This window comes from Cyprinus carpio, chromosome A11 (genome assembly GCF_018340385.1).
Source record: "Cyprinus carpio isolate SPL01 chromosome A11, ASM1834038v1, whole genome shotgun sequence".
In the NCBI taxonomy this organism is placed as follows: Eukaryota; Metazoa; Chordata; class Actinopteri; order Cypriniformes; family Cyprinidae; genus Cyprinus; species Cyprinus carpio.
The window spans coordinates 14,921,852-14,938,619 of NC_056582.1; the positions used below are offsets into that span (position 1 = coordinate 14,921,852).

Here is a 16,768-nt window from a genome sequence, read left to right on the forward strand (position 1 = left end):
ACCTTCTGGGAAAGGGTTTGAGAGATGATCATATCTGGTGGTTTTAACCTTTTTAGTGTTTACAGGATTAGATCACAGGATTGAGGCCTGGTGTCTGAGGATCCCGGAGGTGGAGGAGCCCAGTGTGAAAGCTGGAGGAGCTGAAGCATGTGCTCTGATGATCCTCTGGGCTCGGTGAGGTAATCTATTACATTCTTATAATAATAATAAAAAACAGCAATACAGATACCTCAGCCATGTTAGTGAGTAAGCGGTACAGTAGGCGGCGGTAATACTCCTAAGGAGCGAGCGGCCATTGAAGAAGAAGAAGCAGAAGCGCATGCGCCGTCGCTCTGTTTCCAGTGTCGATACTGACTGAGCGCGACCAGACGCTGAAGAACACAGTTGAAGCGCTTCGTCTTTATTATTTTAAAAAGATCAGTTAAGACAAATAAATTCGGTAAGACTATGCAAAGTACACAAATTCACACAATGTATTTCATGTAGCCATACACGACACTGTCGATATTTGCAAAAATGCAGTTGTTTAATAAGTTTAATGGAGGGCAGGGTGATTGAGCTGCGAGCAAACGACATAGTTTAGTTTGGTTTAAATGGGTAATGCGGAGCTAGCCGGTCATCCTTTCCTTCTCGTGCAGTGGTTATGTTGCGTTCGTATTTCTGAGAAGTGCTAGACTGAATCGGAAGTTTGAGAGAGGAGCAGTGAGCTTTGTTTCTCTGTTGTAGACGGAATCGGCGCACTCGCGCTGTTAAATACAGACGGCGCCATTTTGTAATCTCGCTGGTTTGGAGGTTTGAATGGCCGATGACGCCATGCCTCTCCTGTTTGACTGACGTTAGGTGATTTTTATTCAAGAGAACAAGGAGTGCTATGTTTCAAATCTTTTCTCGAACGACTGGACACGCCTGTCTCTTTCTATGGTTATGATTCGCATTTTTATATCAGTGGTTGGTTGCTCCTGCTAAAGCGAATAAGCTCTATTTGTGCCCCGAATGAAGCTCTTTTCGTATTCGATGTTGTTTTAAGTTTGTAGTCACTTTGGCATTAATCTGAAATATGGTGACATTGGAGCTTTTGGCTTATGTGGAAATCGTGTGAAAAGTTCTGCTGCAAAAATTCTGTAAGATTTTTATACAAGTGCCATTAACAGACTTAAACCTTGACTTTTTTAATTATTTGGTTATTAGTGGTAGTTACTATCTGTTTTACGTGCATTCAGGTTTGTGTTCACATGGTTACTGATTATGTGACCTGGTTTCCACTTTTGGGTTAACACTCTTTATGTAACTGGCAGATCGTAGGAGATTGTCACATTTCAGTCTGTAAATACACTTTTATGTGAGAACTAACCTAGTTTTTGTGGTTTCTGGTGGTAGCAGGTGATCAAATACCTACCTCCCATTTAAACTGTTCACACGTAAATGAAAATGGTCATTTTCTCACCTAAAGCGATTGAACTTTGTCATCTTTTAATGAAAGCTTATTTGCCCGTCCTTTGAAAGTCCATGCAACCAAAGATAATGCACATCAAAAAGTACGTCAAGAGATTGTAAAAGTAATCCATAGAAATTGAGAAGTTTAATCCACAACCTCTTGTTTTAAATGATGATGAATGCAAGATCCAGTGAGGTTTATTCTCATGTGTCAAACGAGCATTAAAGCTTCTGTTAACCATATTTGTTTGGCTCCATGTATGAGAGTTGATGATTGTTTGTGTGTGAATGAAAGCCTAAGTTAAATCTGTTTATCATATCAAGTGAAAATGTCTCTTCAGAAGATTTGAATTAAACTACCGTACTCAATTCATGGGTTACTCTTGGTTTATCTCTTTTTGAACTTTTGTATCATGGATTGAGTCGAGTGTACGTTTCACATTCTCTGTAGAGTGCTACTGAAGAATGGTTTCTAAAAATTTACAGTTGTATTTAGTGTCACACTGGCTTTTTTTCTTTTCTTTTTGTATGTTTGCACTTGCAGGTTACCAATTTGCAGGTCAGAAATGCATGAGTTAGTTTGAGACGAGCTAGATGCTGTTAGAGATGCTCTCTAATTGCATTTCTTACATTTTGCTCACAACTTACCAACATTATCAGATGTTATTGTCACTCCATGGAAGGTCACAGTCTGTTTTTGTAGCTTAATATGCTTTTACATCTGTTTTTTCCCCCCTTTTGTATGAAAATGTTCAAAAATGTTTCTGTATTTTGATGTGTCGCTGTTAAGTGTGAATGTTTGCTGGGGTTCTTGAAATACATGACATGCATGCGTTTTAAATCCAATTCTTATGTGTGTGGCTTTTGCGAAGCAGCTGGCCAACATCTGATGTGCACAAGTGGTGATTCAATTTTTACTTTTGCTGTACAAGAATGTTAGAATAAATGGGCTGGAAATGGCTGGCACTGAATGGTTTTCTTGGAGTCAATCATGGGTATGCTTGTTCTAATGCTGTTTACGTATATTTCCCTCCGTTTATTCTTTTTATTACAGTCAAGAATTGATTTTAAATGATTGCCGTCAGGATTGGCTTGGGTATCCTGTGCATCTTGTAACGAAGCAGCACTTTTAATACAGGTAAGCATCTGAGGGATCTTGGTCAACTACTTTTTTTTAATTATCTAAAATATATTTATTGCATTCATTTCGAATCTAGAAATGTGGCTTAATCGTTTTTGTTTCTTTAAAATGTCATTGCAATATTTATTCTGTGGGAATGGTTGACTATCTACAATGCAATTTTCTCTCTCTTTTTTTTTTTTTTACAATGCTATTAAAGTTTTGGGGGACAATAAGAAAATTGCTGCAAAACTTTTTTAGGTTGTTGCTGTCTACAGTACAATGTTATAAAGCATATTTAAGCCTATTTAGGGTCCCCAAAGTTGTGTAAACCTGGAAATATAAGGAGAATTTCAAAATTGGGATTTCTAAGTCTGGAAAAGTTGAAATTAAAATCTTTAAGTCATGCAATGCAAGTTTTTCTGGCTCTGCTCAGGTCCTAAATAATTTGTCAGCTAAGCTGTACATTGCTTTTGGTGAGTGCAGTCTCCATTTTTATTTTCACGTTTTTTTAAAAGGATTTAAAAAATGCTTATCCATTAATCACAGGTGACTATAAAAGCCATGGAAACATCATTCAAAAAAAATGTTAACCAACCCTTCATTAAATAAATAATCAAGACAAAATAAAGAATATCACCAACAGTGGTTTGTAATCCTGGTCCTGGGGACCCACAGCACTGCATATTTTGTATGTATCATTTATTTAAAATACCACATTCAGATTATCAGCTCATTAGGAGAGATCTTTATGAACTGAACTGAATATGTCAGATAAAATAAAAACGTGCAGTTCTGTAAGTCTCCAGGACAAGAATTTAACCAATTATTTTGAAACCAATTGAACCAATATTTGCTTAAAAAAACAAATGGTATTAGTGGTTTTGACCTTCTGTTACATTTGAAGATTGTGAGTTGAGTTGTCAGTTAAACTCAGGAAATTGGCATGTTTAAGTGTTTTATGTAGTGTTTCAAGATTAAGTGTTTAAAAGTGCTTTTAAATAGGGCTGGGCGATATATCTAACGATATGATCATGCGCATCTAGTCAGTAAATCTGGTTCCTTGATTAGCGCTAAATCGCCATCACCTGCTTTCAAATGGAACGGCATTTAATAGACAGAGCCGTAGATCACTGACAAGCTACGCAATATCGCGTTCATTATCGCAGATGTATCGCCTTCGATAATCAATGCGATATTGCGTAGCTTGTCAGTGATCTACGGCTCTGTCTATTAAATGCCGCTCCATTTAAAAGCAGGTGACGGCGATTTAGCGCTAATCAAGGAACCAGATTTACTGACTAGATGCGCATGATCATATCGTTAGATATATCGCCCAACCCTACTTTTAAATGCAACTTTGAAAATTACCGTTGCTTTAAGTTTTGTTCAGCTCAATTCATATTTTGTTCTGATTTGATTTCATACTAAACTGCTGTTGCATGCTATAAAATGAAATGAAGTGCGGTAGTGTGCTTTGGCTACAACTGCAAAGCCTCTAAACAAATGTGATGAGCTAAGAATTTGTGATTCTTACTGGATTTGCAGTGTTAAAATTCAATTGTTTTTGATTTTGCTATAATGTGTTTTCTGTCAAAATCTTTGGTCTTGCTGTTAATTGTCTTGTAGTTTGTATACTGGTTGTCTGTCATCTTTTTGCCTTTTACCATAGCCTGACAGTCGTTGCCTTCTTTCATCTACAGGTGTTTGTTGTTGCACCTCAGCATGGCTGTGGTCATCCGTTTGCAAGGTCTCCCCATTGTGGCTGGGACTATGGACATACGCCATTTCTTCTCTGGATTGACCATACCGGATGGTGGTGTGCATATTGTAGGGGGTGAACACGGTGAGGCTTTTATCGTGTTCGCCACAGATGAAGATGCAAGGCTTGGGATGATGCGCACAGGGGGGTCAATCAAAGGTTCCAAGGTTTCTCTGTTGCTGAGTAGCAAAACCGAAATGCAAAATATGATCGAGCTCAGCCGTAGGCGCTTTGAAACTGGCAGTGCAGAGGTTGCCGCGGGAAATGGCAGTAGGCCGGGTCCACAGGTTAGTTCTGGTGGAAGTGGAAGAGGCAACTTGCCAACCACAGCACAAGGTTTTAGTAACACAACTTCAACTACAGCCACCACAGCATCGTCAACACATGAGCCTGTAAGCAACAAGACTGTCCCTACCTTTTCGACCACTACAATGGGCAACATGCCCCCAAACTTTAATAATTTCAGCAGCCCAAGTCTTAGTTTGGGATCCACAATGACCACGGCAATGTCGTCGTTGAACTCTGTACCTCCCCCAATACCTCCCTTGCCCACCATGCCATCTCTACCACCTATGCCCCCCATACCAGTATCCACATTGCCACCAGTACCCGCTGTTAATCCACTAACATCAGTGCCTCCGGTCCCTCCCATTGCACACATGTCGCACCTGCCGGGGCTTCCACCATTTAACCCCGGTGTCCCTCCCCCTGTTGGCCCAGTCACTGGTGGTTTAGCCTCTGGTCCACTGTCTCTCGGAAATCCCAATCCAATGTTCTTGAATCCCTTAAACCCTCTAAACCCCCTGAACCTCCAGTCTCACATGAAATCATCAGTGGCAAACCCAGATGAGTTTTACATTCATCTACACGGCCTTCCATTTTCAGTCACTGAAAGTGAAGTTAGAGATTTTTTCCTGGGACTTGGGCTTGAGTCCATTCGTTTGCTCAAAGACAACCTGGGTAGAAACAACGGCAGGGCATTGGTTAAGTTCTTCTCACCCCAAGATTCTTTTGAGGCTCTGAAAAGAAATGCAGGAATGATAGGCCAAAGATATGTTGAGGTTTCTCCAGCTACAGAGCGGCAGTGGAGAGAGAGCGCAGGACACTCTAAAATAGGTAGTGACGCGGAACACAGCCGTCATCATCGCAGAAGCACCAATTCGCCACCACCCTCTGGCCGTGAGCGAGCCAGGTCCCGATCACCCCACAAACTAGAGTTCTGTGTATATCTGAAAGGACTCCCATATGAAGCAGAAAACAAGCAGATTTTTGAGTTTTTCAAAAATCTTGATATTGTTGAAGATAGCATTTACATTGCATATGGACCCAATGGCAGGGCAACTGGTGAGGGATTTGTGGAGTTTAGGAATGAAACTCACTACAAAGCTGCTCTCGGATGCCATATGCAGTACATGGGTAGTCGCTTCATACAGGTGCATCCAATCACAAAGAAAAATATGTATGAAAAGATAGACTCCATTCGCAAACGAATGCAGGGTTCCCAAGGCAATCAGAAAAATAGCTCGGGTGAAGGAGGAAAGAGTGCCAAGAATTGTGCTCACATAACCAATATTCCCTATAACGTGGCAAAAAAAGATGTCCGTCTTTTTCTTGATGGCATTCAATTGTTTGAGGAAAGCCTTAAGGTGTTAGTTGACGCAAATGGTAATGGTCTTGGCCAGGCTATAGTGCAGTTTAAGTCTGATGAGGAAGCACTTAAAGCAGAGAGACTACATAGGCAGAAATTGAATGGCAGGGATGCTTTCGTTCATTTGGTAACATTCGAGCAGATGAAAGAAGTTGAGAGAAATCCTCCTCCCCAGGCAAAAAGAGGCCAGAAATCCCAAGGAAATTCCCATGCTCATGCTCATGCCCATGCCCATGCCCATGCACACACTCAGCCCCAGGTCCAAGTTCCCCAAGCACCTCATGCTTTTCCAGGAATGACAGGCGATGAGTTTAGTTTTCTGAGAAATGCTGTAGGGACCCTTGGCAACGGCCCCCCTTTTGTCAACCCATTCATTGCCCCAGGTAATGGACTGGCAGGTCCACCACCTTTACCGCCACTTGGCGCTGCTTTGGGTGACGTCTCGCTTGGCGTTCCCCCACCTATGATTGGGGGACCTCTGTCCGGTCCTGTTTTAGAGCACCCTGGTTTCAGACCCGATGTCAACAATGCACCTTCCGGCTTTGTTGGTGCGTTAGAGCCCTTAAGGGGCATTCCACCTTTTGATAATGGATCTTCTCATAAAGCAATCAGCCAAAATTGTGGAGGTAGCCAAGGTCAGCGGCCAGCTTCTGAGAGTTTAAGAGGACCATCCAGCAGTGGTCCAGGTAATACGCGGCCCACAATTGTCAAAATTCAAAACATGCCCTTTACTGTGACCGTTGACGAGATCATTGATTTCTTCTACGGCTATCAAGTGTTGCCTGGTTCTGTATGCTTGCAATTCAATGAGAAAGGTTTGCCCACTGGGGAAGCGATGGTTGCTTTTGACTCCCATGATGAAGCAATGGCTGCTGTTATGGACCTGAATGATAGGCCCATTGGGGCAAGAAAAGTTAAGATCGCTTTGGGATGAAAGCAACATCTTTGTTATTGTAAGTGTCTTAACTTTTGACACGGTTGTCTGAAAAAAAGAAAAAAAATTTTTAATCACATAATAAACTAACTACAAAAAAAACATACAATTATCATATATATTTTCCTATATGTTATTTATCCAAGATTGTAGTTTAATGAAGCATGATATAATTGAGGAAAGACAATGTTTTTTTTTTTTAATTCCTCTAAATAGCATTGTTTAAGACTTCAGGCCAATAATGTTAGTTCACATCTGCAGATCTGAAAAAGGGGCATGTTCAAAAGAGCCTAATATCTGCGATGGAGGTTAGTTGGCAAGTACGTTTCCCTCCCAGAATTCCTCATTGTTTTTTATCTCTGCTCAAGTTTTACACGTCTGTATTTGATCCATTCTGCATCTACACATTTCCTTCTGAGGTAAAAACCATGCTGCTGTGCATTGTGTGCTAAATTCATGCCTACACTTCAGTTACAATGTTTCCTTTCTGCTGCAAGTTTTTCTGTCAATAAAATGCAGATGTCTATGTCTTTATCAATATCTGTTGCTGTCACATTGAATTGGTTTCAAAAGCCTGATGTCAGACCGATTCTGTAAATGCTAAGCGGGGATGTGAAGCAAATGCAGCACTGTAAATTGTATATGAAAGCATTTTACCCTCTTTGCTTAGATTCTCTTCTCGTGTTGCTGTGGTGTTTGATGATAGCTTCCTTTTTTTTTTTTTTTTGGATGTTTGGCTTTTTTTTTTTAAGTGTTGCTGAAATGGATCAATTATGTTTATTAGTTTTTGACGTTCCAGCACTTTTTCTCTTGTAAATACTTTCCAGCTGAACTATTGTCAATAAAATGCCATTCCTGAAATGATGACACTTAACGGTATTCTGTTTTCTCCTGTCGTCCTCTTTTTTTTTTTTTTGTTTTTTTCTTTTTTTTTTTTCTCCAGTTCAGAAATGAACAATAAAATGTTTTGCCGTGACTTCCTTGTTTCACATATTAAACTATTTATATTTTAAATATTTTTTTCATCAGATGTGTTATTGTAGAGATGGGACTCTAGCTCTAATCTGTTGTTGCTTTTGACTGTCCTTGTTGTAGCCTTCACCTTTTTCCACATCTGCATAATTAAATTTGTATATATACCTGAGGTAAAAAGGCACTCTTTAAATGTTTCATATTTTCTGCTATCACAGATAAGCATCTCCGTTAAAAGCATCATACTGTTAAATGGGTTCTTGGTTTTTAGAGTGGAAACTATTTTGTTCAGTTGAGTCAGGACATTAAATTATCTAGTAATTAGTTAATATTCTGTTGAACTGCACAGTATAGATTTAGTCATGCCTAAAGTATAGTGTAGGGATCACAAAATGAAATCATGAAATTCTGCCCAAGTTGTGCCACAGATGGCTTTTTAAGAATGCTGTGTCTCCATACGTAAAAAAAAATCGGAACGTTGTTTTTGATATTATACAAAATGATAAACAATTATCATACAAACCATTAATGAGGCGCACAAAATGTTTCATTGTTTTGGCTGTGGATTATGATGGCAAATGTCATGCTGCATAAAAGCTTTTCTAAAGATTTCTCAAGCAGCACATGGTTGTCATTTATTTCTTCGAACCTGGTTTTCAAAGAGTTCTACACCTTCTCAGTGCATTTCTATCAAAGAAGGTCAAGTGCGATTGCTCTCAAAAGCTGTTTTTGATGCTTTGAATCTGCTTGTGATGGCCCTGTTTAGAAGCAGAAAAGTTCAGGATTATTTATGCAAGTTGTTTTTAATTTGTTGATCTATTGCACTTTTGTTGTTGTGTAATGCTTTAGAAATAAATTAATGATGAGGTGACTGTATTTCTGCCCATTTTGCGTTCTCAAGCGGTTCTCCAGCTTTGTGGACTGCATATTTTACTTTGTGCCTTTTTGACACTGAGCCTTGGTTCCTGATTAACATGTTAATATTCAGGTAAGTGCTAATCGTAGATATTAGTACTGCTATAAACTTTCTCTGAGCATTGGATTGTCTACAAGATTTAATAGTGTTTGCTTTTCAACATTTCAAAGGAAGAATGCATTATGTGGAAAAAAATATTGAAATGTATTTGAATAGTCAGCCTTTTCCTGAGAAATAAAATGCTGCTATGCATTGCCACATTAATTTTGGAAAGATTTGAGCTGATACTGCAACAAATAAATGTTTTCAAGAAACATGATTTTGTTGAAGTATGCAATTGAAATGCTGTTTCTACAAGCTGTGTAACAGTTTTAACATTGCTTTATGGTGATTGAATTGGTGAGAATGATGTTAAGGAGTAAAGCTTTTTATAGACATTAAAACTCTAGTTTGTTTTGATTGCACTGCAAGAAGGAACAGAGATGCCTCTAATTTGTTACTCAAAGAATATCCATCAAATAAGGTGCAACAGAGTAATGTACTGTTTGCTCACTTTTTGCATATGATTGGTCACAGTTTTGAAATCTGTGTTACTATGGAGACATGGCGTTCAAGGAAAGAACACTCCGCCTCTGTTTTTATTTTATTTACCCAGTTGCTGCTACGAAAGGGTTGCGCTCGAGACTCGTTACTGTGCTGTGGCACTACTGATCAAACTGACACGCTGGTAGAATATAACACATATAAAGCTGCTGAATGATCGCTGCATTGTTTGGTGTACGTGGAAGTATTATGAGCTCATGCAGTAACCTATTAATTACTCCGCTGTTATTAACGCTGAAACGCTATTATTTTATAGATTACGTTGGTAGTAGTGTTTAGACGTGTGTTTTAAAAATGTGAAGTGTGATGAGTATAAGTTTTGTGGGGTCGATTAAAATTAGAGTTGTTTTGTCGTCTGTGTTATGAGTCAGTCCACGTTGGTTTCATGCACGGTCCTCTGTGCTGCGGGCTGGTGCGGTGATTGACAGGAATCTGGCCAATCGCAGCGTTGTGCAGCCGGCGTTCTGACCAATAGCGTTGCACGTCTGGAGAGGAACTGAATGGCATCGCCCTGCTCATTTTATATTACAAGAACGTGTCAGGGTGGAGACGGTAGTAGTAGGCAGTTTTGGCATAGAGAATCTCCGAGCACAGTTTCTACAGTTTGAAAATTGTTAAGGGTATGATCTTTTTTTGATTTCATGGTCGCATTTGTCAGCTCATTTTATATTAGCGGTTCGCCGTTAAGCAGTGCACAAATGGCTTTTAACAGCGTTATAATACATTTAAGGCGTGACTGTCGGAAAGTCTCAAATACTGACATGCAAAATTAGGCCCTCAGATACGAGATATACCTCATATTTCTTTGTTTTAAAACGCATAGTTTTGTGAAATGGAGCATGTGTGATTCGAATGTTTTATATAGCCTTTTGTTTTGCTTGTTCTGCAGAATGCGTCCTTTTAAACAATTATTTCCCTTTCACATACTTCACTTCCTCGCGTTTTTACGCTTCAGTGATTAATATAAGCTGTTTAGCTTCGAGACAAAAACTTTATGCGATCTTGTATTTGTCTTGGTTTTCAGATGGCAGCTAATTGTGTGTCGAAGGTCGAGCTCTCCATCTCCTGCAACAATCTCTTGGATAAAGATGTTGGATCTAAATCTGATCCACTCTGTGTTCTGCTGCAAAGCATCGGGGATGACAAATGGACAGAGGTATGCATTTTAACCCTTAAAAAGCCGGTTTAGCAAAATTCCATTTTTTTTAACTAAAGATAACAGCTGACACTCATAGTATCACTGCAAGTTTTCATTAGTGTTGATTGTCACAGCTTGCTAAGTGTACAACAAAGTCACTGCTTACTGACACCATTACTAACAGTAATTTCTGTGATTTGCTATTGAAATTTATATCATATTTATTGATAATTAAAGGATTATTAAATTATTTGAAATCGAATCTATAAATAATCTATATTGCTTAATGTATGTAATCATTGCAGGTTGAACGCACCGAGAGAGTGAAGAATTGCCAGGACCCTGAGTTCTCCACAAAACTTCACATCGACTACCACTTTGAGAAGGTGCAGAAATTAAAGTTTGGCGTCTATGATATTGACAACAAGTCTGTTAACCTCAGTGATGATGACTTCCTGGGAGGCTTTGAATGCACCCTTGGCCAGGTATGTATTGTGAGGAGTGTTACAATGAAATGCACATATCCTTATGTGATCGCTGTTATGTGATGGTTGCCTCAGTGCAGTGCTAAAACTAGTGGCACTGTATTTTATTAAAATGTGTAACACATGCTTAATGGTGTATAAGTGTTAACAATAAACTCTAATTCATGGCTTTGTTTATGCACCAAACTTTACAACAGATTGTGTCAAGTAGGAAGATTACCAGACCCCTTCAGCTCAAGGCAGGAAAACCAGCTGGGAAAGGCACAATAACAGTACGTGCTCATAAACTCTCTTACTGATCATTTTTGATATGGGGACATCGGAATTGTCACGTGAGAGTTTTACCACATTCCCGATGAATGTTTTACAGGCCTAATAATTCAATTCATTTGCATTTTCTGTATCTTTATTTGTAGGGAAATTTAAGGGCTTCACAAAAGAATGATTAATTTGCATATGGCACAGTTTTTAGTAAAACATAAAAAGCCCTCTGTTTGAGCGAAATAACATTTGCATTTGTGAATTTATGCAAAATTTGTCATTACTGTATACTATTCATTAGCTATTCTTTTTTAAGTGGTTATAGTGCATCTGTTTCCATGCTTTAACAACAGTTCTGCCAATCAAAAGTTTTTTTGTTTTTGTTTTTTGTCAGGTCACAGCTGATGAGACGAAGGACAACAGGGCTATTGTGATGGAAGTGGAGGCCAAAAACCTGGATAAAAAGGTAGACATACATCTTTTTGTTATCCATTATAATTGGTACTTTATGAATTATTGTTGCTAAAGCAGCAGGGAGTTTGTTTTAATTGTTACTGCTGGCTTACCACACAAAAATTATTGCCATATTCAGGTTAAAAGCAGTTATGATACTGTTATGTGTTCTATGGAAGATGCACTGTTATTATTCATTACTTCTCTCAGGATATGTTTGGGAAGTCGGATCCATTCTTGGAGTTTTTCAAGCAAGAAGAAGATGGGAAGTGGCAGCTAGTTCACAGGACAGAGGTTTTTACCCAGTTTCATTCACTCAGACAACCAAATGTTTTTTTTGTCAGTGTAAAACTATTAATCGATTGTTGCCTTTATTTTTTGCTGATGGTTGTTTTTCACATTTTTCTGTTATTAATAGGTCATCAAGAATAATTTGAATCCATCTTGGAAAAAGTTTACTGTGTCCTTGCATACATTCTGCAGTGGTGACCTGAATAAACCAATCAAGGTATCAAAGGGATTTTATGCCCACTCAGATTGCATTTGTCAAAGTATCTCAAGTTAACAATTTCACTATGCAACAAAAAACAGAAGAAGACCGTGTCCAGCACATTTATCTTTAGGATAACAGGAAGAAATTGGTGCTTATGGTTCTTAAACATTATTAAGAATGAAAAAAAATATACACATCAAAACTTATTAAGCACAAACACTTGTCTTTTTACAAAAAAAGAACCTTTAATTTTTGCCACATATATAGCATTCAGAAGTTTGGGGTTGGTTACATTTGTTTGATTTTGAAAGAAGCCATTGCGCAACAATTCTTATTAGGATTTATTTCAAATAAAAAAAATTGAAGCAAAGTAAAAGTCTTCACTGTTACTTTTGATCAATTTATTGCACCCTTTGTAAATACAGGTATTAATTTCTTTGGGGAAAAAAAAATCTTAACCTCAAACTTTTAACAGTAGTACAGTAGCAAAACGTAAATGACAACTTATGGAGGAAGCCATTAGATCAGATGGAAGGACACATAGTATCATAAAAATATATGTCTTACTGTTTTAAGGGGCCAAAGACACCATCAGCCAGCACTTTCAGTTGTTCTAGTCCTTAGACTAAATCTTCATCTAATTGCTAGGTACTTGTTACGATAAGGATGAAGACACAAGCTCAGACATGATAGGAGAGTTCACCTGCACCACCGCTAAAATAATGGAGGCTAAAGACAATGCGGTGAGCGGGATGCATGTCTGTTCATCTTCCCTAAACATCTTTCTTTCTCTTTCTGTCTGTGTGTCTGTGGCTTTTGTTTTAGGTTCATTGTTCTGATTATGATAGCGATGGATCTCATGATCTCATTGGTGTGTTTCAAACTAATGTGTCAGATCTGCAGAAAGCTCATGCCTCACCGGTGAGACTGCACCTACACTAGTCCAGACTTTGTTGTTGTCCTTGTGTTAACAGTAGATCATTTCCTTTTCTTCATTTAAATTTCATTCTATTCACTTCCATAATTTCTATGAGTTTTATTGTAGGGCATATAAAACGTTTTCAATTTTGTAGGTTGAGTTTGACTGCATTCATCCAGAGAAGCAAAAGAAGAAAAAGAGTTATAAGAACTCTGGGGTCATCAGGATTAAGGATTGCAAGGTTCGAACAACCTTCATCTGTTACATATGAAAACATACTAAGCAGTGTTGCAGTATATCTTATAGCTGCATAATTGTTTAGAATCATTTTGCAATAATGATAATAAATAATCTCCACACTGTCTTTCAGCTTGAGGCACAGTATTCATTTCTGGATTATGTGATGGGAGGTTGCCAAATTAACTTCACGGTAAGATCGGTCATGGTACAATATTTGCTTCTGATAGCAGCTGATGTAATGAATGGGTATAATGCATGCATTAAATTAACTTGTAAATTTGAGGCTGTATGGTCTAAACTCTAAAACAAAGGTGAATATTGTTTGGCTTTAGGTGGGCATTGACTTCACTGGCTCTAATGGAGACCCCCGCTCCCCTGACTCTCTGCACTATCTCAGCCCTAATGGCGTGAACCAGTATCTGTCAGCCATCTGGTCCGTTGGCCAGGTAGTCCAAGACTACGACACGTAAGAGAGCAATTTTTGTCCATAGACTTTCCACCAGCTGTCTAAAACCATATTACAAACTACCATATGTTCACTTATTGAGCAGTGCATTGAAATAATTGTTATAGGGAAAGTGTAGAAATATTAAAATTGTTTGAAAATCAATAGAGGAAATGTATACTTTTATTCAGCAGGAATCCATTAAATTGATTATAAATAATAGTAAAGATATTTAAAATGTTACAAATGACTTCTATTTAAAGTAAATGCGGTTCTTTTGAACTTTTTTGTTCATCAAAGAGTCCTGAAGAAATTTCAAAAACAAAAAAATAGTACAGCTGTTTTCAACAGTTGATAAGAATAAATGTTTCTTGAGCTGGAGTAATGGATGCCGAAAACCACGGGAATTACATTTTAGAATATATTAAAATAGAAAAAAGTTATTTTAAACTATAATATTATTTCGTAATGCTATTGTTTTTACTGATTTTTTTAATTTTTTTTATTTATTAAAATAAGTCCAGACTTGGTGAGTATAGAGATGTTTTTGTACATGAAAGTTCTTTTATCTGCAATCAGTTTTTTTTCTGTCTCCCCTTGTAGTGATAAACTTTTCCCAGCGTTTGGATTCAACGAAAAAGCCCCTCAAGACTTCAAGGTTAGACATTACAGGTCACATTGATATACAATTATTATTAGTTGTAATAATTTAATTCAACGAAAGTGCCTTTTTGCAATTTCTTAGGTGTCCCATGAGTTCCCATTGAACTTCAACCCCAGTAGCCCATATTGCCAAGGTAAGAGTCATAGTGTTTGAAAATATGGAAGTGAAATTGAACAGTTACAACACATTCTTAGATGTTTGACCCATGGCTGATGTTTTAAACTATGCAGGAGTGCAAGGCATTGTGGATGCCTACCGCATGGTTTTGCCTCAAATTCGTCTTTATGGACCCACCAACTTCTCCCCCATAATAAATCATGTAGCCCGGATTGCAGCTGGAGCTGCACAGCAACCAAATGCAGCAGTATGTATCTCCAACAAGTGCATTTTTTGGTAGTGCTCTGCATAATTCTCAGGATGTGGTTTGATGGGTACTCGTGCGTATTTGATCTGTGGTGTACCATGGCATTTTCAGTTCATTAGTACTATGTATGTCGTTCTGTCTCTCAATTAGCAATACTTTGTTCTGTTGATCATCACTGATGGAGAGATCACTGATCTCGACCAGACCAGACAGGCCATCGTGAACGGCTCCAAACTGCCCATGTCCATCATCATCGTGGGTGTGGGTGAGGCAGACTTTAAGGCCATGGAGTTTCTGGATGGGGACAATGGAGTTCTTAAATCTTTGACTGGAGAACCAGCGGCCAGAGATATTGTGCAGTTTGTGCCCTTCAAGCAGTTTGACAAAGTATGAGCCTCTTAAAAAAAAATTAGAATGACATTCTGGTTCAAAATTCTTCAATTCATATCCAGTGTTTTCTGTATTTACTTCACTGTTTATAATTATGTAATATCTCTTTTTTTTTTTTATTTTTTTACATCTCATTTATTTTTAGGCTCCTAAAGAAGCACTGGCTCAGAGTGTTCTAGCCGAGGTACCGAATCAGCTGGTGTCATACTTTAAAATGAGAAATATGGCTCCTGTCAACCCCCCTTCACCGACCAAGTAGACACAAGTGTGCTCTGGAGACTGAACTATAGGTGTCTAGAAAAAAAAAGGAGTTAGTTAGAATTAGAATGGATCACCGCTAGAGGGAACCAAAGCTCTGTTAAAGGAAGCCCTGTGGGAGTGTTTAAATCATATGAAGACCACTAGTCTTCACTTGTATTTTCATGTTTTATATATTATGCAAACAGTTTTCATTTTCAGTCCTTCATATTTTTCTTGTATCTTCCTCATTCTTTTCCAACTGGAAAAGTTTATATAAATGTGCCATTTTTTTATAGATCTGCATATATTTTTGTAATATTGTTTATGGATGCAGATGCCTTGATTTTCTTAAGCCAATATTTGAAATCACTTTTAGGCCTTGCGCTGCTTTTTGATGCAGATGTATGCAATAGCAATCAGGAATGCTGATTTATGAAATTCCCTGCACTTTCTGCTGTATAGTAGTTATTATAGAAAAGTGAATGACTCAAAATCATCCAAGCACTATGCTGCAATAAATAATCATGCTGAAATAATAGAGACGAGTAGTAGCTAGAACCTTACCAGATGAATCACTGCATGTTTTTCACTTGCAAACTAAAGCTGACAAAAGCTAGATTGTTTATGAGAATTATTTTGCCAATATTTTGTCATTGTTTTGACCAAGATATATTAAGGATTACTTAAAATGCATATAGACTAGTATGAATTTGAGTAGAATGGAATTTAAAGATACTAGTTTACTGGTACAAAGACATTATGTAGACTTTGGGACCATAAAACTGCCTTATCAGTTATGCCTTTTTTTAAAAATGTTATTCTGAGGATTTTGTGCATATGTGTCAAATAATGTTTGAAACTTTGATTTAGGATGACATAAGCAGTGCTGTTAATTTGATTCATCTAACACAAATGTTTGCACCATACAGTAAAGTTATTCTGCACTTCTCCACTAAATCTATCGGATTTAGTCATATATATCCATAATAGAAGTGACACGCTCGTTGTCCACACATTATTATATGTGACACGTGAATGGCCTCTTATGGCACAGTTATCTGGTTTGAAGAATCTTTTTAAACTAATGATTTAAAGGAAATGGGATTGTAAACATATTATGGATGTTTTTTCTCCCCCATTGTATTTCTCAATCATGGAATAAGATGTTTACACACAGCAACACAATGTTCAGTTCTTCAGAAGCCAGTGTCACTGTTACACCGATTTTTATAACTGTTGAGAAGATATGCTGAATAAAATTGCCTTAACACCTAAAACACTTGGTTC

At 37.9% G+C, this 16,768-nt stretch overlaps 2 protein-coding genes across 5 annotated transcripts; both read left to right on the plus strand.

Annotated features, from left to right (window-relative positions):
• Positions 1 to 315: 315 nt before the first annotated feature.
• On the plus strand, positions 316 to 16,758 carry LOC109057051 (copine-1-like). Of its 3 annotated transcripts, XM_042766453.1 has the most exons (17): positions 384 to 439; positions 2,489 to 2,572; positions 10,414 to 10,545; positions 10,833 to 11,012; positions 11,210 to 11,284; positions 11,668 to 11,739; positions 11,937 to 12,020; positions 12,145 to 12,234; positions 13,045 to 13,140; positions 13,293 to 13,379; positions 13,509 to 13,568; positions 13,711 to 13,844; positions 14,427 to 14,481; positions 14,569 to 14,620; positions 14,718 to 14,851; positions 15,002 to 15,238; positions 15,387 to 16,758. In XM_042766453.1, the coding sequence occupies exons 3-17, from the start codon at positions 10,414 to 10,416 to the stop codon at positions 15,498 to 15,500; spliced, it is 1,602 nt and encodes a 533-aa protein (XP_042622387.1). In that variant the 5' UTR covers positions 384 to 439; positions 2,489 to 2,572; the 3' UTR covers positions 15,501 to 16,758. The 3 variants fall into 3 exon arrangements, with proteins under 3 accessions (XP_042622385.1, XP_042622387.1, XP_042622386.1); XM_042766451.1 differs by lacking the exon at positions 2,489 to 2,572 and having other exon boundaries at positions 316 to 439; XM_042766452.1 differs by lacking the exons at positions 384 to 439; positions 2,489 to 2,572 and adding an exon at positions 9,225 to 10,009.
• LOC109057052 (RNA-binding protein 12-like) lies at positions 364 to 6,968 on the plus strand. Of its 2 annotated transcripts, XM_042766449.1 has the most exons (3): positions 364 to 439; positions 2,489 to 2,572; positions 4,258 to 6,968. In XM_042766449.1, the coding sequence occupies exon 3, from the start codon at positions 4,280 to 4,282 to the stop codon at positions 6,896 to 6,898; it is 2,619 nt and encodes an 872-aa protein (XP_042622383.1). In that variant the 5' UTR covers positions 364 to 439; positions 2,489 to 2,572; positions 4,258 to 4,279; the 3' UTR covers positions 6,899 to 6,968. The 2 variants fall into 2 exon arrangements, with proteins under 2 accessions (XP_042622383.1, XP_042622382.1); XM_042766448.1 differs by lacking the exons at positions 364 to 439; positions 2,489 to 2,572 and adding an exon at positions 3,907 to 4,062.
• Positions 16,759 to 16,768: the final 10 nt, after the last annotated feature.

Excerpts from the sequence above, each read along its gene's own strand:
- LOC109057051 (XM_042766451.1), top strand. The coding sequence starts at position 10,414 with ATGGCAGCTAATTGTGTGTCGAAGGTCGAGCTCTCCATCTCCTGCAAC. Across the intron at positions 11,740-11,936 it reads CCAAAAACCTGGATAAAAAG|GATATGTTTGGGAAGTCGGA; the intron begins GTAGACATACAT and ends TACTTCTCTCAG. Across the intron at positions 13,845-14,426 it reads GTAGTCCAAGACTACGACAC|TGATAAACTTTTCCCAGCGT; the intron begins GTAAGAGAGCAA and ends CTCCCCTTGTAG.